Below are 23,341 nucleotides of genomic sequence, written 5' to 3' on the forward strand. Positions count from 1 at the left end.
TCAATGCAGTTGCTGAGCCATACATTCTACAGAATGTAATGTAAACAGGACCAGCAACTCTCCACTTGGAAACATGCTGGAGTTTAGCGCTCGATCTACTTCAAACAATTTAAAAGCAAACTTTGCGAAAGAAAGTTTGCATGTGCTATACATTTCCAGCAGCAATGTAGACAGGGAGGTGTGAGGTTTACTATGCAGGAGAGGCACTCAGCACATTTAGCACCTTGCTTTTCAAACTGCACTTTATGAACCCAACATCAAGGAGATCACAGCAGATTCAGAATGGATCCACAAAGGAATGAGCTTCCTGTATGAGGTAACCCAAAAGCACATTGTTTCTGTCGCTGCACAGCAATAAGAAAATGTTTACTGTTAACAAAATCTGGCCATTTTTCAATGGGCTCCAACGCTGTTATTCAACAAGTACAAAGACTAATCCCTCAGAGTAACAAACTGACAGAATTCTGCCAATCTGTGATGAGTGTGTCTTAAGATATAATCTCAGATACAATCGTGAACTTTTAGAGTATATTTTATTGTCATTTTCACAGAGAAATATTTCCAGAATTTGCACTTGTGCAGGAGGTCAAAGGTCATTCAGCAATTCCGTCATCGACCAGTTGTCAATTCTGATCGTTTTCTGGATCCAATTCCCATCCTGCACTGATTGGACGTGGCAGCTGATCAATTGATGAATGAGAGTGATTGGCCATCACTGATGATGTCATTTCCTGCTCAAGAAAACGAGGGGGCTGCTGCTCGAGTATAAAAAATGTCCCAAGAGTGTGATGTATGTGGTGTTGTTGATCATCTTTCCAAGTTTGTTCTTTGATTGTAGAGGAAAAGGAAGGGTTTCCCCCCCCCCACCCCACCCCCACCCCCCCCACCCCACCCACCCCCACCCCCACCCCACCCCACCCCCCCCACCCCACCCCACCCCACCCCACCCCCCCACCCCACCCCACCCACCCCACCCCACCCACCCCACCCCACCCCACCCCACCCCACCCCACCCCACCCCACCCCACCCCACCCCACCCCCCACCCCACCCCACCCCACCCCACCCCACCCCCCCCCCCCACCCCACCCCACCCCCCCCACCCCACCACCCCCCCCACCCCACCACCCCCCCCCCCACCCCACCCCACCCCCCACCCCACCCCCCACCCCACACACAAACTGGCCTCCCAGATCAGTCAGAACTATCACCAGGATTGTGAAGCTGCTGTCAACAAGCAGATTAATGTGGAGCTCACTGCCTCCTATCTCTATCAGTCTTTGGTGAGTGCTGTCTTGATGGAGTTGAAATTAAATCTATTCTGCAAATATGAGCTGATCCTCTTGTTTCTAATTAACTTCATAGTCTTGTAGATTTGAGGTGTTCAAGTTCTTAGCTTAAAAATCATTTTGGGATAAATGTGATGCCCTTTGGTAACAATGGATTTTGATATTGATGTAGAATAACTAATTCACCAGCTGGGATTGAGTGATAGATGGAGGGCAAATTGTTCTGTCAATTATTTTACAATTTACTGCCAGGCCTTTGCCTGGTGGTAACTGTCTATTTTCTCCCCAGAATTGACCAACCTTTACTAAAAATAGATGTAATGGTTTTGGGAGTTGTAGGCACCCCTTGGCTAGTCATCCTGAAACATTTTAATATACCTTGATCACACTTTATTTGTCCTCTGATCCTAAATAAACATCATGCCAGTTTCCATTCTGTGATGGAGAATGATGGTGGTGACTGGCTTCTGAGCGTATTCACTTGTAATTTGCATTGAGGAGGCCTCAGATGTGGACTAGTTGGCTTTCTGCCTTCTCCATTCACGAATGGACTGTTAGTGGTCAGGAAGTCACTTGTTGTCCATTCCTCCAACAGATCAATGCTCTCCTGTGAGTGCATGCACAGGGTGTCTAGAATAACCTGAGGTTTTTATTTCAATAAATATGAAGAAATGGGAAATGGCCCCTTTCTCCACGTAGTACTGTGCCCATGCCCTTCCAAAATGGAAGGATGTAATGGTTTGGAAATGTTGAAGCAGATTTTGAAGGCTGCTGGGTACCTAGTAGGTAGTGGACACCAGGAGTGCATTCACTCACTCCCTTCAATGAGGTGGGCTGCTCTATCCTGCACAGTGTCTACTTTGTGCATGTTGCAGCTCCACTTCTTGGGACAAGGGGACAATATTTATCCCTTGTGGGGCTTATCACTGAGAAGCCATCTCTTCCCACTCTTTCAGGATGAAATCCCTGTACCCTTCCCTTTAGCAGGTGGGAACAGCTATCACCAATAAGCCTTTTGGGTCTTAACTGTCAGTGGTGTCCCTCATCAATTGGGCAGCATGTGCCCAAACAACCCACTATCCTCCATCTGTAAGATGCAGCTACCCAAGTTAAGCCAGAGAAATTTACACAACTGTTTTTTGACAAAAGAAGCTTCTTAGCCTGATCAGTAGGAACTAGATAACCTGCTTTAACAAGGTGTCAAGCTGGATGAACACAGCAGGCCAAGCAGCATCAGGGAAGCTGATGTTTTGGGCCTGGACCCTTCAGAAATGGGGAGGGGAATGGGTCCCTGACATAGGAAGGGGTGGGGAGGTGGATGGATGAGGGATAAAGAAACAGATGGTGAGGAGACAGAGGTCTGAGGTGAGGATAGGGCCAAAAAGGCCAAATGAGTTGGGTAGGCTTGTCCAGGGAGGTGGGGATGGGTTTTGAGGTAGGGGTGGTGTGGGGAAGTAGGTGGGAGGAAGGATGGACAAGCTAGGGAGGTGGGGACCAGCTGGGCTGTGATTGGGGGCAGGGAGATCTTTCAGCTTAAGTCCTCACTGATACCATTGGGCTGCAGGGTTCCCAAGCAGAATACAAGGTGCTGTTCCTGCAACCTTTGGGTGGCATTGGAGGCCCAGAATGGACATCAACTGTCCCCTCCTGCTCCTCTGAAGGGGAAGTAGTTTGTGACTGGGAGGTGCAGCTGCCAGTCATGAGCCAAGCATGGGTGCTCCACAAAGTGGAGTCAAGCCTCTGCTCGGCTTTCCTGATGTAGAGAAGGCCACATTAGGAACAGTGGATACAGTATACATCACTGCAGATGTGTAGGTGAACATCTGCTTGATGTGGAAGGTCTTGGGCCCTGGGATGGGGGGGGAGGTGTAGCACTATCTGTGTGGCAGTTAAAGCCCTGGCTGGAGGGGCTAGTGGAATGGACAAGGAATCAGTGGTCTCTCCAGAAGGCAGCTAAGGTTGGGGAGGTAAAAAATGTCTTGGCCAGATCGCAGATGGTCGAAGTGCCAGAGGATGATGCATTGGATCCAGGCATTGAGGCGGTACTGAAGGATGAGAGGATTCTGTTTTGGTTGTGTGCGGGATAAGTTGCAAGACGCTGTTGTGTTTTTCTTCAACTGAAGGTAAGTTACACTTCATTGGAAAATGAGGACATCTGGGATGCCCAGGAGTAGAATGCCTCCCCTCAGGGCTGGAGGTGAAGGAATTGGATTAGGAGATGGCACTTTCCTTCCACAGGAAGGTGGGTGAGGTGTATTCTAGGTAGCTGTAGGAGTCAGTAGGTTAGAAATATATCCAAGGATATATCGAAGATTGATAGATCAACTTAAGGTTGAGGTAGAAGGTTCTAATGAATTAGAGGAACTGTTCAAGCTCTTTGTGGGATGTAATAGAGGAAGATGTGGAGTTTATGGCCCATCTCGCTGTAGAAGGATTGTTCCACATATCCTACCAAGAAGCAGGCACAGCTTGTACCTATGGCCACCCCCTTCCTCTGTAGGAGTTGGGAGGAATTGAAGGAGAAGTTGGGGGTGAGGATGAGTTTGCTAGGTGGACAAGGTTGTTGGTGAACAGGGACCAGTCAGGCCTGCAGGACGAGAGAAGCAGAGGGAATTAGGCCATCTCCATGGGGAATGGATGAGGTTGGAGGCTGTGGGTGGGAGGTAACCTCCAGTGAGGTTGTGGATGGACTAGGAGATGGTTTGGTGGTCAGCGGTGGAGTCATGATCAAGGTGGGTAGGTGGTAGGAGGCATCGGCTGCTCTTCCACACAACTACATGTGGCACTCCAGCTCCTGGCATTTCCTTTAAACCCTGTTCAGTCACGAACTTCATCCAATTCTGATGGTGCTTAGAGTGGATATGTTCTTCTCTCTACAGACAAGAACAGGCCTGGTCAATTCACAGGTTTTTGTAAAGGAATTTTAAAAAATAGGGTATTTGCCTGGTTACCAGGAGGAGGCGAGGGTTGTTTTTGATGATTCTTGAACTGGAGCCACTGGCTAACTGGACAATGGTTCTCCTCCAACTTGATGTATCTAATATTTATTGACTTCTCAATTTGAAGGTGAAACCAGTCATGTCTGGCACCAATTGTATGATGTTTAATGGATGTAACTTGTTTTCTCCCAGGTGTCGTACTTTGACCAGGATGATGTTGCTCTCCCCCATGTCTCCCGGTTCTTCAAAGATCAGTCCCAGGTGAAGCAGGAACGTGCAGAGAAGCTGCTGAAATTCCAGAATCAGCGTGGAGGCCAAGTCTTCCTCCAGGATGTGAAGTTTGGAGTTGGGTTTTTGGGGTGGGGGGAGTTGGGTGGTAGAGTGGCTGCTCCTCAGGGATGGCACAGTGACTCAGTGTTTACCATGCCTGCCTCAGTGCCAGGGATCCAAGTTGGTTCTTGGTTCTAGGCTCCAGTGAATGAGTGATGTTTACTTGCTCTTGCCATGTCCACATTGGCTTCACAGTTCAATGATGTGTGTGTTAGAAGGATTGCCATTTAAAATGCAGGGTGACAAGAATAAGGTGGGATTCTTCACGGAGAAGGGCCTTGTCGCAACAAACGTAGTGGCTGTACCTGCTGATCGGGGATGAATGAAATGATGCAGTGACCTTGGTTATTGTCACCATGAGTCAAATAGCCTGTTCCCATGCTGCAGAGATTGTGAAGCTTACCTGTCCTCTCTCCATCCGCAGAAGCCAGAGAGGGATGAGTGGGGTAACAGCCTGCAGGCAATGCAGGTTGCCCTGGATTTGGAGAAGAATGTGAACCAGAGTTTGCTGGATCTACACCAACTCGCCACAGCCCAGACTGACCCTCATGTAAGCTTCACCTCTTCATTCTCATCACTGCCATGCCTCTTCAACTTCATTGGTTGGTCTTTGTGGAGTGGAAATTCGCAGACGTAACTTTGTCCAGATGCTACATTGTACCTTTGTCATCATAATTATGATGACAATGTTAAACTGCTCAACACCGAACTGAAATAGGAATTTGGATTACAGTCTAGTGGGAATGCTGATGTGACTTTTTTGACTGCTGAATTGGGGATTGTTGCACTATACAAGACAACTTGGAGCTCTTTGAGAAGGTGAGATGGAGCAGCTGAAATGTCCTCACTGGCACAAATTCTCCACCTGTTAGCTAGATTTTCAGGGCTGTCTAGAGCTAGTTATGGCTCAGTCTTTTTCAGGAGGAATTGTGAAGTTGTCTTGGATAGTATAAATGTACCAAGTGTCATATTCCTCTGTTGCAGCTGTGACTTCCTGGAGACTCACTATTTGGATGAGGAGGTGGAGATCATCAAGCAACTTGGGGACTACATCACCAACCTGAAGCGCCTGGGAGCCCCTGAGAATGGGATGGGAGAGTACCTGTTTGACAGGCTCTCCCTGGAGGACAGCAGTTAGTGTGGCCTGGAGTACTGTCTGCTTGGTCTGAATGCATTCCCCACTTCACCCTGGACAACCTGTCTCCTTCCAGGGAGAAGGGACTTGGAGCAAAGAATGTGATGGCTGTACCAGCTGAATGGGAATGAATAAAATCATGTATTGATCTTGTTTATTGTCCATCATTCAGAGCACTGGATATTTTGGGAAATGTCTTATTGAGCGTGAAGGCAGTCCTCTTTCTGTAGTTTGGCTGACCCAATTACTAATTGGACATGAAAACAACTTTTCAATGGATGTATTTACTAACTCTCGATCATTGCACAGTAACTAGTTGGACTTGCTTTTTCTCATGACACAGACTCAAGACTTTCCCCTCTTAATAGGATGAGGTTGGTGTTTCCACAATTGTGGGATGGAAAATCTTCCAGAGGTCAATTAGTACACTTCTGGATACTGTAGGTTCAATTGTAGTTCAGAACTTGTCTTCCTTTTTGAAACAGGAAGTTCCCGTACCTTCTCTAAGGGATAAACCAGACGCCCATTCCATAGAATCTGGGATATCTACGTTCAATGCCAGGTTTCCCTTCCTACAGCCTCCCCTCAGTCACCACTCAGTCACCACGAGCAATGAGATTTGTCACTCGGACACTAATCTAATGGGAAGACAAGTCTGTGATCTGGAGGCTGGATCAGTTGACAAAATGCTGGCGGGAGTAGATATATCAAGTTCTGCTCTCAATCCAGTTGCAGGAACCAGCTAAGTTAGGAAAGACACAGGCTTGATTCATCTGGTGTAACCTCCCCAGCGAGGCCCTACCATGACCAGTATTTTCTATTCTCAGCGTTGTTGTTTTTGGCCTCCTGTGGATGTAGCCTAGGGATCTTGGAGCCGGTTATGGATCAAAGCAGGACCAGCACTGGAGGCCTGTGACCTTCTCTTTCTCCCCATCTCTTGTTCCAGCTAACTGCAGTTGCACCCCCTGCCTGGTTCAATCCCTCTTGACAGTTCTGAGGAAGGGTGGCTGGACTCACTGTGGGTTGGCTTTTTCATTCCTCCATCTGAGTAACATAGCCCGCTCCATCTTTGCTCACGAAGGAGTCAGTCCACACTGGCGCTGAGCTTTTCCCAATAGCAATCCAAAATTGTCTTTAATGTGGCATCCTCCCCTTCTTCCTCCACCACACCCCCCTTCTCTTCCCAGCGTTCACTCCAACAAGCTACCCAGCCCAGATCTGGGAAAATTCAGCACAAACGTTTGCAGAAGCCACTTACCAACAGGTCAGCTGGAATTCCCCTGATCTGTATGAGATTACAATGTCTGCTCTTGATGCTAACCTCCTGCTCAGGGACACCCTGTTCCCTTAATCCCACATTTCCCATGGCTAATCTAACAAATCCGAATGCCCCTTGTCACTGTCAGCAATTATCTTTGCCAATCGACCTAATCTGCAACCCATTGGACTAGGGGAGGGAGTCGGAGCAGATGGTGGAAATCCATGCAGACACAGGGAGAATGTGCAAACTCCACTCATGTTGCCAAAGGCTCGAATTGAACCAGAGTCCCTGTGGCTGTGACGTATCAGTGCTCACCACTGAGCCCCCATCACGTCCAAAAGTACCAAACAAAAGGGGGAGGCTGTTGCACAGTCATCAAGTCGTACATCATGGAAATAGACTCTTCTGCCCACACAGTCCCTACACACCAGGTTTCCAAAACTCTGTAGTGCCATTTGGCCCATCTTCCTCGAAGCCATTCCTTCCCCCATAAGTGTCCAAATGTCTCATCAAAGTGGTAATTATACGCACCTCGACCGCTTCTTCTGGCAGCTCGTTCCATACACACACACACCACCCTCTGTGTGAAAACATGGTCCCTCATGTCCCTTTTAAATTTTTGCCCCTCTCCCCTCAAACCGATGCCCTCCAGTTTTGGACTCCCCTACCCTGTCCCAGCATGCTTTTTATATACAGTCAATCTCGAGTGTGCCAAGGGCAAGGCTACATTTAGTGCTCAGCAACAGTTACACTTCAGGAGGTGGTGTTGAGCTGCTTATTACAGTCCACCTGGTGTAGGAGAGACCGGAATGATGCTGCTGCTGCTGCTGAGGAGGGGCTTCTGGGATGTTCATTCACAAACAGGGATATTGTTCCAGGTCAGGATGGTGATAGATTTACATGGAGCTGCTTCAGTGTTGCTGGGCCTGCACTGAGCTATAATTGTGAACAATCCCAGCACTATTAATTAATACTTCCTCACTCCGGTCTTAAAGATCGCAGACAGGTTTTGGACAGTCAGGAAGGAGTTGAGAAGTTCACAGCAGAATTCCTAGCCTGTGACTTCCCAGTTTCTGAGCTGTTCGTTCTACAGAATGCAATGTAAATAGCTGCAGAAACTCTCTGCTTCAAAACATGCTGGAGTTAAGTACCAGTTGTCCTTGAAATTGTTAAGAACTGAATACAGAGATAAAAATGTTGAACATACAATACATTTCCAACAGCTGACAACTGGGCCATTTAAATATAGAGGCCTGAGGCCGACTGTGCGCCTGAGGCACTCAGAATATTTAAAGTTTTAATTTTCGAACTCGGTTTCGTGAGATCTAAAGTCACTGACAATCTGGCAGATTCAAAATGGATCCTTTAAGGACATCAGTTTCCTGTATTAAATGGTCCGGAAGCACATGAATTTTGTTGCTGCACAGCGATAGGAAAATGTTTACTGTCAACAAAATCTGGCCATTTCTCATTGGGCTCCAACACTGTCGTTCAAAAGGTACAAAGAGTAATCCCTCAGAGTAACAAACTGACAGAATTCAGCAAATCTGTGATGAGCGAGTCTTCATACATAAACGCAGATACAAAAGTGAAGTTCTCGAGTCTATTTTATTCTCATTTTCAGGTTAATAAACTTATACAATTTGTTCTTGCACAGGAGGTCAAAGGTCAGTCAGCAATTCCATCATCGACCAGTTGTCAATTCTGATCGGTTTCTGGATCCAATTCCCATCCTGCACTGATTGGACGTGGCAACTGATCAATTGAGTAACAAGAGTAATTGGCCATCACTGATGATGCCATTTCCTGCTTCACAAAGTGAGGGTCTGCTCCTGGAGCATAAATAACGTCCTAAGAGAATGCTGTTTTAGGTGTAGTTGGTTTTCTTTTTCTAGTTATAATTTGATTGTGAAGGAAAAGGAAAGTTGTTTCTATCACAAGATGGCCTCCCAGATCAGTCAGAACTATCACCAGGATTGTGAAGCTGCTGTCAACAAGCAGATTAATGTGGAGCTCACTGCCTCCTATCTCTATCAGTCTTTGGTGAGTGTCCCTGTAGTGTTGGATTTAAATCTGTTATGAAGTGAACTTTTTCTTAAAAAACTAGATTAACACTCTTGTAGACTTTTCTTTGTATCTCTTGCCTATTTCTTGAGTCAGGGTAAATGTGATGACAATGGGATATGATACTGATATGCAGCAACTGAGGCCCCAGTTGTCTCAATGATATAGGGAGGGTGAAGCATCTTGTGATTTATCTTAAAATTCCTTTTAGGGCTGTGATTGCCTATAACTGACCGTGGTTCTCCATAATTTTCTAAACGACTGTCAAGTTTTGATGATCAAGATAACATTTGGCTAATTACCTTTTTTAAATCTGCCTTGATGTATCTATTTTAATTTTCAGCATGTAAATAAACAAACAAACATACTGATTTTGGTATTTACAATGAAGTGTTGTAGTAATTTGACCAATCAGATTTGGTTAAGCTGAACTCTAGTCCTCCAGGTAAAACAGGCTGCTACCTACTTAAGTAGGTCTCCTATATTTTGGCTTCTTGTACTCTATCATGAGGTGGGTTTGATCCATCACTTCACAACCTATAGATAGTTGACTTGTGGGTGCCCTGCACCCACCCCCGCCCCACCAGGGCTGCTGGAACATGCTGAGGCTATTGACTTCAGGGGTGAAGAAATAAATGTTCCTTTACCATTTAACCAGATAAAAAAAACAAACTGGCCCCTCCCACCATGTGGTGGTGCCCCTGTGCCCTTCCAAGGGGTAGAATATGTTCAGAAGGTGTTGCAGTCCCCTTGGTGAGTGCTGCAGGGGACCTGGTAGATAATGGACCCTGAAAGGAGGTGGTGAATGCAGTCCCCATGAAGTGGGCTGCTCTGTCCTGGATGGTGTCTGCTTCTTGCATGTGGCAGCTCCACTTCTTCAGACACATGGAGAATATTCATCACTCTCTGGGCTTGTGCTTGTTGGAGCGAAGCGGCCTCTAAATGACATGAGGATCAAGCCCCTATAACCTACCTTTTTGGGAGGTGGAACAGCTTTAACTAGTGAACCAATTGTTGGGTTTTAGTCACTGACCACTGTCCCAACTCAATAGGGAATCTTGTGTGCTGATAATAAAATCCCCACTATTCTACACCTTCTATGACTTAACTACCCCATTAAACCACTTTTTTTTAACTTTTTTTGTTTTTATTTGAGGATTAAACTAACTTTTCACCAGGATTCCACCCAAGAACGAAATCTTCTTTTGAAGAAGTCAATAGACTACTCCTAATCAACAATAACTTGTTGGATTGTGAATCTCAGTTGAAAAGTGAGTGAAATGAGTGGGGAAACAATAGTTTAGATCTTGGAATAAGCTAAATTGAGCTCTCCAGCTTTGCAATCTATAGATCATGTGACTTGTTCATAGTCCTGCAGATACTATTAGGTCTCCTGAACATTCGATCTTGTTTCAGTTGTGAATTTTTTTAATGCTTTGCTTTGCAAGCTTCTGGCAACCTGAGTGCACTGCATAAACAAATGTGATAAACTATTGCTGCAACAAGCCAAAGGCTATCACTGGGCAGGCTCTCCTTTAGCACCAAGATTCTCCAAATTGCCCTCATTCTCCTGCATACTGCAAACAGCATCTCTTGTAGAGCTGCTTTATGTAAAGAAAAAATACAGTACATCTGATCCAACTGGTTGCAGAAGACCTGTACCTACTCGCTACATTCATGTCCAGCATCTGCATGCTACTCTAGCACCAGGGGAGACATGTAATGACTTGAAGTTGCCTGACCCTGTGCACATCCTGCATTCCAGCTCCTGGCACTTGGTTAAACCCTATTCAGTTACCACTTCCATCCAATTCTGGAGGCTAGATGGCAGAAATGTGCATTCAGCTTTTCTATCTAGGCTGTGCCAGACCCACACCCCCAAACAATTCAGCAGGGTTTATAAACCCAAACACTGAAATTGTATCTTACATGGAAGAAGCTGGGGTTGTTTGGTTTCCTCCAATTAAAGGAGCTGCTGGCTAACTTTGCAACACCATTAGTGAACATTGTAAGGTGTCAACAATTTTCAGCTGATTGAATCATTAGTTTGCTTTAGACTAAACCAGTCCTCCAGTTCTGAGCATGAGAAATGGGGTCAATGATGTGTTTAATGGGCTTTAACTTTTGTTCTCCCTTCCAGATGTCCTACTTTGACCGGGATGATGTTGCCCTCGCCCATGTCTCCCGGTTCTTCAAAGATCAGTCCCAAGAGAAGCAGGAACATGCAGAGAAGCTGCTGAAATTCCAGAATCAGCGTGGAGGCAGAGTCCTCCTCCAGGATGTGAAGGTTGGAGTTTTTGGTGGGGGGTTGTGTGGCAGTGTGCAGGAATGGCAGCTCATGGTGTTTTCTGTCATTAGTGACAGGATTTTCACGTGGTAAAGGGTGTGTAGGTTAGAGTTGGAGAACTTAGGCAGTGGGGAGGAGATGTGAGAAATGGCTGCTTGTGGTGAGGTTTCATGTCCTGAAAGAAAGTGAAAACTGTTCTTGTTTGGCTCCCCTCCTTTTGACTAAAAGGGAAGATCCTCGAAACAAGCCTCTTGGCTCCCCTCCACCTGCTGCTTCTCCACACCGCGCCCCCCCCCCCCCCACCCCACCCCACCCCACCCCATGCTGACCCAACAAACACCAAACCACATTCATCCCATTTACTGCACTTGGTCTCCAGCCCCCATGGCATTGGTAGTTGTCTAGAAGCTGCTTCAATATTGCAGCAGTAGATGCCTCCCCCACTGCCCCACCCACCCATATTATTTTTCCACTACCCTCTCGGCAAAGGATTCCTCTAACCTGCTTACTCCTCACATCAGTGCCCTCTGGTCTTAATGTCTCTTTCTCCCCACCCCCTCATAGCAGACACTCCCCATCTACTATCAAGACTCCACACTAATCAAATGCCATCACAGAAACATCTCAACTGACTTCACTCTGGGGATTGGAGTGAGAAATCTAATCTCTCCTTTTAATGGATTTTTCAGTCTTGGGGCAACATCCTAGTGACCCCTTCCAGTGCCATTGTGGCTCTGGTCACCACACTGTATTCCACGTTTGCATGGCCAATGCTGCAAAGTTTGTGACAAGACTGGAGTCCCTGGACTGCACCCCAGGAAATGGGGACAGGCATTGTGGAAGCCAACTTCCCCATCCTGTCTACACTTATGGATCCTTGAAATATCTTTAGTCTTGTGCTCTTGGTTCCTTTATTGTCAACATATTGCTGTCCCTTCAATGAATTAAATAGTAGTGCTGATTTTCATCATTCAGGTCAGTCCTATATGAAGCAATAGGCCCAGGTTGAAGTCCCACTTGTGCTTATGCTCCAAGCCTAGGGACAGTACCACTGCATAACAAGCCCCGGGCTCAAGTTGTGAATATCCTCCTTGGGATGCCATCAGATGGGCACTGACAATTCTGTGCAAGCATAACTCTTATCCCCACTATGACCTGGTCATGAATTGACTCTCCTTTCGGAAGAAGCAAATAGGGCTAGGTGAAAGGAATTCTTAAATAACTAATCTGGGCTTCAGGGATGGCAGTGGTTAGCACAACTGCATCAGTGCTTGGGGCACAAGCTTAATTCTGGCCTCTGGTGACTGACTGGAATTTACATGTTCACCACATCTCTACATAGGTTTCCTCCCACAGTCCAATGATGTGCAGGTTAGGATAGGCCATGAAAAATGCAGGATTACATGGCTAGGTCTAGGACCAGGTTGGATGCTCTTCAGACGGTCATGAGTGGGCAGAATGGCCTGTTGCATGCTGCAGGGATTTTTGTTTCTGAGGCTTAACTGTCCTTCTGTCCATCCTTAGAAGCCAGAGAGGGATGAGTGGGTAACAGTCTGCAGACAATGCAGGTTGCCCTGGATCTGGAGAAGAATGTGAACCAGAGTTTGCTGGATCTACACCAACTCTCCACAGCCCAGACTGACCCTCATGTAAGCTTCACCACTTCATTCTCATCACTGCGAGACCCTCAGGGTAACACTTCATTGGTTGGTCTGTGTGGATTGGAAATTCACAGGTGTGCACTGATCACTTCGGGTCCATGCTGCTGAGCAGTTGTTACATGGTGATCAGTAATGAAGTGAAATGGGAGTTTGGAAGGCAATCCATTGGGAGTGATGAAGTGATATTGGCCATTGAATTCCCATTCTCACTTGGGAGCATTACAGTGGGATGATCATTGTCCATCACCATCCAACTCAGCTCCACTTCACAAACAGCAAGATGGAGCAGCTGAAATCCTATTGTCATCACCGACACAGATTTTCCAGGTGTTAGCTAAATTTTCAGGGCTGTCTGGAACTAGTATGGTAAAGCCTGTTTTTCAGTGGGAATTCTGAAATTGTCTTGGATAGTGTTAATGCACCCAGTTGTCATATTCCTCTGTTGCAGCTGTGTGACTTCCTGGAGACTCACTATTTGGATGAGGAGGTGGAGATCATCAAGCAACTCGGGGACTACATCACCAACCTGAAGCGCCTGGGAGCCCCTGAGAATGGGATGGGAGAGTACCTGTTTGACAGGCTCTCCCTGGAGGACAGCAGTTAGTGTGGCCTGGAGTACTGTCTGCTTGGTCTGAATGCATTCCCCACTTCACCCTGGACAACCTGTCTCCTTCCAAGGAGAAGGGACTTGTGTAGCAAAGAATGTAATAGCTGTACCAGCTAAATGGAAATAAATAAAATTATGTATTGATCTTGCTTATTGTCCATCATTCAGAGCTCTGAATACTTTGGGTGATAGCTCTTGCTTGAAGCCAGTTCTCTTCTGTAATTTGATTGGTCCAATTTCTAATTGGACTGGGCAACCCTTCACGGAATCGCTCACTATCCCCACATTAGAATGTAACTAGATGGAGTGTTTTTTTGGTTATTCCTGTGGAAATTGAAGGTGCTTCTCCTCCAAATAGGATAAGGTTGGGATTTGTCAATTGTGGCATTGGCTTTCTTCTAGAGGACAATTAGTGCGCTTCTGGATATGGTGGGTTCAACTGTAGCTCAAAGCAATTGTCTTCCTCTGGTGCCAGGAAGCTCCCACACCGTCCAAAGAGACTTCTCTACCCAGCCTGATAGAATTTGGGATAGTGGTGTTCAATTGCACATTTCCCTTGAAATCTCTTCCCCGCCTCAGCCATCCTGCGTACTCAATTATTGCCTGAATGATGACAGCAACAAAAAGTGAAAACAGCCCTTTATCTACTGACCCAGCTGCCTGATCACCAAGGTCTAAAGGAAGAGGCCCAGCAGGCTCTGATTTCAATCCAGCTGGCGGAAGCAGCAGAGCTGTGAAACAATCTCGATGGCCTGGTATATCTCTTTTTTTTTTTCCCCATTGGGCCCTACCCTGACCAAAACACACTATATTCTCAGTATTGTTACTTTTTGGTTTCACCATCCCAAACTGTGGCTGGAGCTCCTTCTCTTCCGCCTCTTCCCCGCTTCTCTTTCCCCCCGCCCGCAACCCAACCTCTTCTTTCTTTTCTTTCCACGTGCCCCCAGCAGCCTTAACCTTCACCACAGCCCCTTCCCCTGGGAGTCAGCTCAAGACATTCACCTGAACTGGACTGGATTATCATGTAGAGCCTCATTGCCGCTTACAGCAGGATAACAGGGACCTGGGAATAACACAGCAATGCACCTGGTTAAATGCTGCTGTTTGATTGGCTCTTGTTGCTAAAGCCAGCATTGAGCGCACTAAGCTGCTCCCTTGGTGAACATTATTCCTGATGCAGGTTGATTGGGTGAAATCACATTGAAGGAGCAAAGTGGCTCGGAGAGGAGACATGGAGATGCTGACTTTCCTTTACGGCTGCTTCTTTTATCTTTCAAGGTGTCAGAGATCATGGGTTCGTGAGGGGGCTATCAGAGACATCCTGAGGATTGTTCCAGGGAGTTTTGTAGCGAGTGCACACTGCAGCCTTCATAGAGGTTGGCGGGGGGGGAGGGGTTGCTGCAGAGTCAAAAGGCACTCAACATATTTGTTCCACCACATAAAGCAATTTATTTTCGGTGAAAAAGTCTGGGCTACAGTAACCCTCAAGTGCAGGAAGGGACCATTAGGCCCATTAAATCTGCATCAACCTTCTGAACAGCATCCTCTTTAGACCCAACCCCTTTGCCTTAAATCCACATTTCCCACGGCTAATCGACCTAGTCTGCAGGCCCCTGCTCACGATCGACAATCTGCAAATCATTGGGCTGTGTGAGGAAACTCAAGCACCTGGAGGTAATCCACGCAGGCCATCACCCATGGGTAGAATCGAACCTGGGTCCCTGGCACTGAGCCGCCAAAGCATTCTAAAGTACCAAAGGAAAGGAATACACTGCGGCAAACTACATCATGGGAATAGACTCTGCAGCCCAGCCCGAACTTGCAGACCAGGTTTTCATAAACTGTGTAGTGCCATTTGCCTACATTTGGCCCATCTTTCTCTAAACCGTTCCTTTCCATGTAAATCTCCAAATGTCACTTAAATGTTGTAATTCTATCCACCTCTACCACTTCCTCTAGCAGCTCGTTCCACACACGCACCACACTATGTGTGAAAATGTTGTCACTCACACCCCTTTTAAATCTTGCCCCTCTCCCCTCAAACCAATGCCCTCTAGTTTTGGACCCCCCCTACCCTGTCCCAGCATGCTTTTTATATACAGTCAATCTTGAGTGTGCCAATGGCAAGGCTACATTTAGTGCTCAGCAACTCTTACACTTCAGGAGGTGGTAATGAGCTGCGTATTACAGTCCACCTGGTGTCGGAGAGACCGGAATGATGCTGCTGCTGTTGCTGAGGAGGGGCTTCTGGGATTTTCATTCACAAACAGGGATATTGTTCCAAGTCAGGATGGTGACAGAGTTACATGGAGCTGCTTGAGTGTCGTTGGTGCTGCCTCCAGCGAGAACATTGTAAACTATTCCAGCACTACTCCCAATTTCAGCCTTATTGAGGGTGGGCAGGTTTTGGAAACTCAGGAGTTGAGTACTTCCTGACAGAATTCCCAGCATCTGAATTCCCAGTTTCTGAGCTGTACCATCTACAGAACGCAATGTAAACAGGACCAGAAATTGCTCACTTGGAAACATGCTGGGGTTAATCGCTAGTTCTACTTCAACCAACGAAAAACGAAACTGGGAGACAGAAATGTTCAACGTGCGATACATTTCTAGCAGCAACTGAGACATAGAGGCCTGAGGCCTACTGTGTAGAAGAGGCACTCAGCACATTTAGCGTTTTGCTTTTCAAACTGGGCCTTCAAGGTCAAGGTCAGGGAGATCACATCAGATGCAGATTGGATCCACAAAGTACATCAGTTGCCTGTTTTAGATGATCCAAAAGCACATTATTTCTGTTGCTGCACAGAAATAGGAAAATGTTCAGATCAACCAAATCGAGCCAGTTTTCAAAGGGCTCCAACACCAACGTTCAAAAATTATGACGACTAATCCCTCAGAATAGCAATCCGACAGAATTCTGCAAATCTGTGATGAGTGTGTCTTAACGCACAACCTCAGATACAGACGTGAAGTTTTAGAGTATATTTTATTCTCATTTTCAGGGAGATGTCCTTCCAGAATTTGCACTTGTGCGGGAGGTCAAAGGTCATTTCAGCAATTTCATCATCAACCAGTTGTCAATTCTGATTGGTTTTTTGACCCGATTCCCATCCTGCACTGATTGGATGTGGCAGCTGATCAAGTGATTAACAAGAGTGTTTGGCCATCACTGATGATCTCATTTCCTGCTTCATAAAATGAGTGTTGGCTCCTGGAGTATAAATAGAGTCCCAGGGCAGGGATGTTTATTGTTGCTTTTAACTTTGTCATTTTTGTGGTGAGGAAAATAAAGCAAGCTTTTCCTTTATAAGATGGCCTCCCAGATCAGTCAGAACTATCACCAGGATTGTGAAGCTGCTGTCAACAAGCAGATCAATGTGGAGCTCACTGCCTCCTATCTCTATCAGTCTTTGGTGAGTGGTGTCTCTGTTGGGTGAAACATACTTCTGTTCTGTTGAAGTAACCTCTTCCCCTTGGATGTAATTAAGTTGTCTATCTTCTAGACTGAGTTTTGTGGCTCCTACCTCTTTCTCAATGCAGGATGAGTGTGATGTTACTGTAACAATAGTTTGGTGTCTAATGTTACTCTAACTTGGGTCCCAGTTGGTTGTCAGTGAGATGTGGAGGGTGGAGTGTTCTTGTAGTTACTTGCCTGTCCCATGATGGTGCTGTGACTGGTGGTAATTATCGCTTCCTGTGACTGTTTGTTTGAAACTTGAGGGAACAAAATTAAAAATGAATTGGGACTCACCATTGTGGGAACGGAAGCACCATCGGCTAGTCACTGCTCTTCTTTTCCTCCTTGTATCCTTGCTTGTATTTGAATTTTGTGGTGATCCCAACTTAACATCTCAAATAATCTTGATTTCCTATTGCAATCAGCTTAGAATAGGCTTGTTCTAGCCCTGCAGAGCTGGGCTGAGAAGTGGCAAATGGAGTTTAATGCAGACAAGTGTGAGGTGATGCACTTTGGTAGGAGTAACCAGCAGGCAAAGCACGAGGCTAATGGTAAGATTCTTAGTAATGTAGATGAGGAGAGAGATCTCGGTGTCCACGTAAACAGGTCCTTGAAAGTTGCCATCCAGGTTGACAGGGCGGTTAAGAAGGCAGTGTTTTCTCTTTGATTAATAGAGGCATTGAGTTCTGGAACCAAGAGGTTATGGTGAAGCTGTACCAAACTCTGGTGTGGCTGCACTTGTAGTATTGTATACAGTTCTGGTCACTGCATTATAAGGATGTGGAAGCTTTGGCAAGAGTGCAGAGGAGGTTTACTAGGATGTTGCCTGGTATCGAGGGAAGCTCTTATGAGGAAAGACTGAGGGACTTGAGGCTGTCTTCATTGGTGAGAAGGTTGAGAGTTGACTTAATTGAAACATATAATATTCTGAGGGTTGGAAAGGGAAATCCTCTTTCTGCGGACGGTGAGCATGAGGGGGCATAGCTGTAAATTGAGGGATGATAGATATAGGACAGATGTCTGAGGTAGTTTCTTTACTCAGTAGTAAGGGAATGGAATGCTTTGCCTGTGACGGTAGTAGATTTGCCAACTTTAGGTACATTTAAGTCGTCATTGGACAAGCATATGGACGTACAGGGAATAGTCTAGGTTAGATGGGCTTGAGATCAGTATGACAAGTTGACACAACATCTAGGGCCTGTACTGTGCTGTTATGTTCTAGTTTCAGATTAAACTGGGTGAGGTTGTGACTGGTATCTGATCAAGCAGATCTCCATTTGAGATCTACTTTGCTTTTTTTCATACTCATGAGGTGGGTGTGGGCTGTCTGTATATCAGTGTTGGAGCTTTTCCAAGGCATGGCACTGCCGTGGGGCTGAGAATGTGCGGAGGGTACTGACCCAGTGAATATGGAAAAAATAGCTTATTCCTGTTGTATTTGGCCTGACTCTAAACTAACTAGCCCCTCTTTCCCCAGGTGGTTGGGTGCCTGTGCCCTTCCAAGGGGTAGAATGTGTTTAGAAGGTGTTAGAAGTAACCTTAGTGAGTGTTGCCGGGTGCTCTCTGGGCTTGTGCTTGTCAGCAGGAAGTCCTCTCATGATGAGGATCAAGTCCCTGTCAGCCCCACTTTGGGAGGTGGCAACAGCTTTCATTGAGCCAGCAGTTCAGTTTTAATCGCTGACCCATGTTCCTAACACAACTTGGAAGCATGTCCCAAGAGTAAAATCTCCACTATTCTACATCTTCTAACTGCCCATTTAAATGGGCAATGATAAATTGTGCTTGTGTTTGCATTTGACAATTAAAGCAACTTTTTTCAGCAGGATTCCCAAGAATGTGTGTCTTAGTAGCTGCTTCCAATAGCAGACCTGGTAAACCTGAATACATTGAATTGTGAACATCCTGGTTTAGAAATCTACAGGACTTTGCCTGTTGGATTAAGTCAACAGTAGCATTTCCACGTTACTGTTTTAATAAGTGATGTTGTCTAGAGAGTAGGTGATCTGCAGGTCACTGTCATATTTGTCATGTGATCAGTTTGTTTTGTCAATCAGTGTTTCATGTGTAATGGTACAAGTTGCTAGCAGTCTCAGTACAGCTGTTTTAGATGCAGCAGTAAACTGTATCTAGAACAATCCAAAGACTGTCCCGAGGCAGGCTTTCCTTGGCAGATTCTTGGTGCCCATGTCCTTCATTCATCCCTTCCCCCTCACCCCAGCCACCCCACTACTGCAGCCCTTGTCAAACTAATAGATACAGTGCATCCAATTGCATTGATCCTGACTAAGCAGAAAATGTGCTCCTTCCTAGCTGTTAGTTGCAGTGTCTGGGATCTGTTTTCTGGCCTTTGCCAAAGGAGCAATAGCGTGCCCTGCAGCTGTTCTATTGGTGCACATCCTGCATTCCAGCTTCTGGCATTTCTTGAAACCCTATTCAATCAGTAATTTATCCCATTTCTGGTGGAGGTTAATCAGTAAAAACATCAATTCACACTTGTTCTCACCCAATGCTGTGCCAGACCCACTGAGCAATTTGCCAGGAGTTTCAAACCAAAATAAAACACATGGTGTTTACAGCTTACCTGGAGGAAGCTGGGATTGTTTTGATTTTTCCAATTCAACAGGAACTGCTCAAAACTGGGTTCTGAATTGTTAATGCATCAGGTACTTAACAGCTTATTGTCAGTCTGATTTTTAGAATGCTCAAGTAGCCCTGGAGCTCTGAACTAAAATTGGCCCGTGACTTGTTAATGGGCTTTACCTTGATCTCCCTTCCAGATGTCCTACTTTGACCGGGATGATGTTGCCCTCCCCCATGTCTCCCGCTTCTTCAAACATCAGTCCCAGGAGAAGCGGGAACATGCAGAGAAGCTGCTGAACTTCCAGAATCAGCGTGGAGGCCGGGTCCTCCTCCAGGATGTGAAGGTTGGAGTTGGGTGGGGTGGGGGTTGGGATGGTAATGGCTGCTCTTGTGGTGTGGTTTCAAGTCAGTGACAAGGTTTTCATTTGAGTCAAAACTTTGTTCGGCCTGTTTGATCTCCTTTTTGAAGCCAGTGTAGAAAGAAGCCCTTTGGCCCACCATGTCTTTGCTGACCCCACAAACACTAAAGCACATTAATCCCATTTACCTTCCCTTGGTCCACAGGCCACTGTCCTGGCACTATATACTTGTCCAGCTGGACCTTAAACTGATCTGGAGTAGCTGACTCCACCACCATCCAACCCTTTATGTGGTTCATCTCATATTTCTAACCTCCCCCTCGGAGGAGGGTGAAGAGAACGTTTCCTCCAATCCCCTCTAACCTGCTTACTCCACAAACCTGGTTTCTCTCTGGTCTTGCTGTCTGCTATGGGGAAGACATTCCATCAACTGGCCACTCTCTATTCTTCAATAGTTACATCAGGTCACTCCCTCAGCCGTTCCTGCTCCACAGAAAATCCCAGCCGATCTAACCTCCAATCAATGGATCTTGGGCAACAGCCTGGGCAACCTCACCAGCTTCCCCCTGCAGTGCCATCCTGTCCTTGTGACTGGTGAGGCCCAAGAGGGAATAATGTGGTGACTAGAAGAACAAACTGTGACAAGACTGGCCCCCTTCCTGTTCCACCACACCCAACTAATAGAGGTTGCTTGCCCTCTGTCACTGTTACACCCTGTTGACCTTGTCTGAACTTTGAGGGATCTATGGTTGTGGGCCTTTCTTCACTGTTAGCAGCACAACACACTTTGCAAACACCTCGCTGTCCCTTGGATGAATTAAATAGCCGTGATGTTTCTGATCATCCTGCTCAGGCATGTATGAAGCCACCAGCACAAGTGGTACTTGAACCTTGGCCTTGTCAGCCAGAGACAGGGGCACTACCACTGTACCATGACAGCATTTAGGATTCACTTGTGAATATCCTCGCAATTCCATCAGATGGACCCTGATGCAAATCTTGTCATTATCCCCCACAATGACCTGTTATTCAACTTCCTCCTTCAGATCAAGGACCGACAGGCAAGGTGAAAGCAATTCTGAAGGAACTGTGCTCCAGGGCTGCCTCAGGGGCTAGCAGTGTTCTCAGTGCTAGGGACACAGGTCTGGATCTGGCCTCTGGTGAGGGACTGGTGTTTACATGTCCTCCCCATGTCTGCATTGGTGTCCTCATAGGATAAGGGGATTGGCCATCTGAAATGCAGGGTTACAGGAATAGGGTGGGAGAATGACGAGTTGGGATCCTCTTCAGAGCAGTTACAGACTGATCCACGTTGTAAAGATTCTGAAGCTTAACTGTCCAACTTTCCTTCCTCCAGAAGCCAGAGAGGGATGAGTGGGGTAACAGCCTGCAGGCAATGCAGGTTGCCCTGGATCTGGAGAAGAATGTGAACCAGAGTTTGTTGGATCTACACCAAGTCGCCACAGCCCAGACTGACCCTCATGTAAGCTTCACCTCCTCATTGACTTCACTGCTAGGCCCTCAGGGCAACACGTTCATTGGTTGGTCTTTTGTGGATTAGAAATTCAGTTAGACTTTGTTTTTGTGCAGATGACATGGATCACTTCAGATCCATAGTGATTACAAAATCATTGCTGAGCAGTTGAGTCCAAGTGTGTATTTTAACTTGTAAACCTGTGGGGAGGACTGAGGGGATATTGGTCACTGAATTCTCATTCAGGACCACTGCAGTGGAATGACTTTTATCCGTCACAAGTTAACTCTGCTCCAGTAAATAAACAGCAAGATGAAACTGCTAAAAAGCAGTTGTCCTCTTTGCACAATTTCTCCAGGCGTTGGCTCGAGACATCCCTGACCATCTCCCTCCATATGCATGTTTTTAGTGGGAATTCTGAAGTTGTCTTGGATAGTGTTAATGTACCAAGTGTCATATTCCTCTGTTGCAGCTGTGTGACTTCCTGGAGACCCACTATTTGGATGAGGAGGTGAGGATCATCAAGCAACTCGGGGACTACATCACCAACCTGAAGCGCCTGGGAGCCCCTGAGAATGGGATGGGAGAGTACCTGTTTGACAGGCTCTCCCTGGAGGACAGCAGTTAGTGTGGCCTGGAGTACTGTCTGCTTGGTCTGAATGCATTCCCCACTTCACCCTGGCCAATCTGTCTCCTTCCAGGGAGAAGGGGCTTGTAGCAACGAACGTAATGGCTGTACCAGCCGAATGGAAATGAATAAAATGATCTCTTGATCTCAGTTCCTGTGCATCATTTTGAGCCCATTGATACCTCTCTTTGGTCAAGCAAGCTTTCTTGCCTTACTTCACCACTGCTTTTCCCCAACCCCCATGGACAGACTGCAGGCCAATGGGAGCCAGTTGGGGTTCAAATGGGGCCTGTGACCGACCCTTACTACAGCCATCAACTGGTGGCCCTGCTGACCAGTTCACTTTGTCACTGAAGTCTGCTGCTCCTCCCAGGGGACCTTGGGTTTTCTGAACTTGCTTGGTTCAACTGCATAGATTTGTTTTTTCCCCGGAAGGAATCCAAAATTCCTTCAAGTGGCTTCCCCAGTTTGTTGCTTTCTTTCCTTGGCCCAGGGCTCAGGCCCTCCCCATAACTGGAAGTCCACCAGCCCTGAGCTGGGCAACTTCAGCCCAAACATTCTCAACAGTCACATTCCAGAGAATCATCTCCAGATTCTCTGGGGCTACTTGATTGATAGTGGATGCTCCTGATACCATAAATACAAGGATTGGTGACCTGGGGCTTGGATGATAGCCCATGGTTCAAAATACTCCCATTTGGTTTATGCTTGCAGCTACAACAGGCCTCTGACTGAAGGGTTTGTACAAAAAGCTGCTGCCTTGTTTCTTGGAACCTTTCCATGGGCTGATTGAGGTTTTTTTGACCCAGTGAGGGAGCAGGGATTTCTGGGGAAGGTGGGGACTGTCTCCTTTAGTCAAGATGCCTGGACATGCTGACTTTGCCTTACAGCTGTTTCCTTGATCATTCAAGGTGTCTGATCATGGGTTAGGGAGGGGGTGATCAGAGACAGCCCAGAGATTGTCTTGTTTTGGCACGAGTGCACACTGTAGCCTTCAGAAGAGTGTGGGTCATTAAGGTACTGAATATATTTGTTCCATCACAAAAATCCTTGTTGTTTGGCCCAGTCTCTATCCTTGGTGATAGAACCCCTGCTCTCTGGCAAGAGGCCATTTGACCCAGGTAGCATCAACCTTCTGACCAGCATCCTGCTCAGTCCCACCCCAGTCCTTCAACCCTGTGTCTTCCCCATGGCTAATCCAGCTTGCCCCTTGTCAAAATCTCCAACTTAGCATTGCCTATCCACTTGACCAGCAAATAGTTCAGATGGTG

The 23,341-nt window shown here is 46.6% G+C and overlaps 2 protein-coding genes and 1 pseudogene across 2 annotated transcripts; all 3 read left to right on the forward strand.

Annotated features, from left to right (window-relative positions):
- Positions 1–1,204: 1,204 nt before the first annotated feature.
- On the forward strand, positions 1,205–5,080 carry LOC132206386 (ferritin, heavy subunit-like; the record flags this gene model as incomplete). The annotated part of the gene is made up of 3 exons (XM_059640469.1): positions 1,205–1,282; positions 4,420–4,572; positions 4,982–5,080. Coding segments are annotated over 3 exons (330 nt in total), but the record flags the coding sequence as incomplete, so codon positions are not given.
- Positions 5,081–8,804: 3,724 nt separating this feature from the next.
- Positions 8,805–14,309, forward strand: LOC132206494 (ferritin, higher subunit-like; annotated as a pseudogene).
- Positions 14,310–16,883: 2,574 nt separating this feature from the next.
- Positions 16,884–22,070, forward strand: LOC132206558 (ferritin, heavy subunit-like). Its single transcript, XM_059640776.1, has 4 exons — positions 16,884–16,985; positions 19,807–19,953; positions 21,326–21,451; positions 21,915–22,070. Exons 1-4 carry the CDS (start codon positions 16,884–16,886, stop codon positions 22,068–22,070), a joined length of 531 nt encoding a protein of 176 aa, XP_059496759.1.
- The last annotated feature ends 1,271 nt before the right edge of the window (positions 22,071–23,341 follow it).

Source organism: Stegostoma tigrinum, chromosome 38 (genome assembly GCF_030684315.1).
Source record: "Stegostoma tigrinum isolate sSteTig4 chromosome 38, sSteTig4.hap1, whole genome shotgun sequence".
Lineage (NCBI taxonomy): Eukaryota > Metazoa > Chordata > Chondrichthyes > Orectolobiformes > Stegostomatidae > Stegostoma > Stegostoma tigrinum.

Excerpts from the sequence above, each read along its gene's own strand:
- LOC132206558 (XM_059640776.1), top strand. The coding sequence starts at position 16,884 with ATGGCCTCCCAGATCAGTCAGAACTATCACCAGGATTGTGAAGCTGCT. Across the intron at positions 16,986-19,806 it reads CCTATCTCTATCAGTCTTTG|ATGTCCTACTTTGACCGGGA; the intron begins GTGAGTGGTGTC and ends TCTCCCTTCCAG. Across the intron at positions 21,452-21,914 it reads CAGCCCAGACTGACCCTCAT|CTGTGTGACTTCCTGGAGAC; the intron begins GTAAGCTTCACC and ends CCTCTGTTGCAG.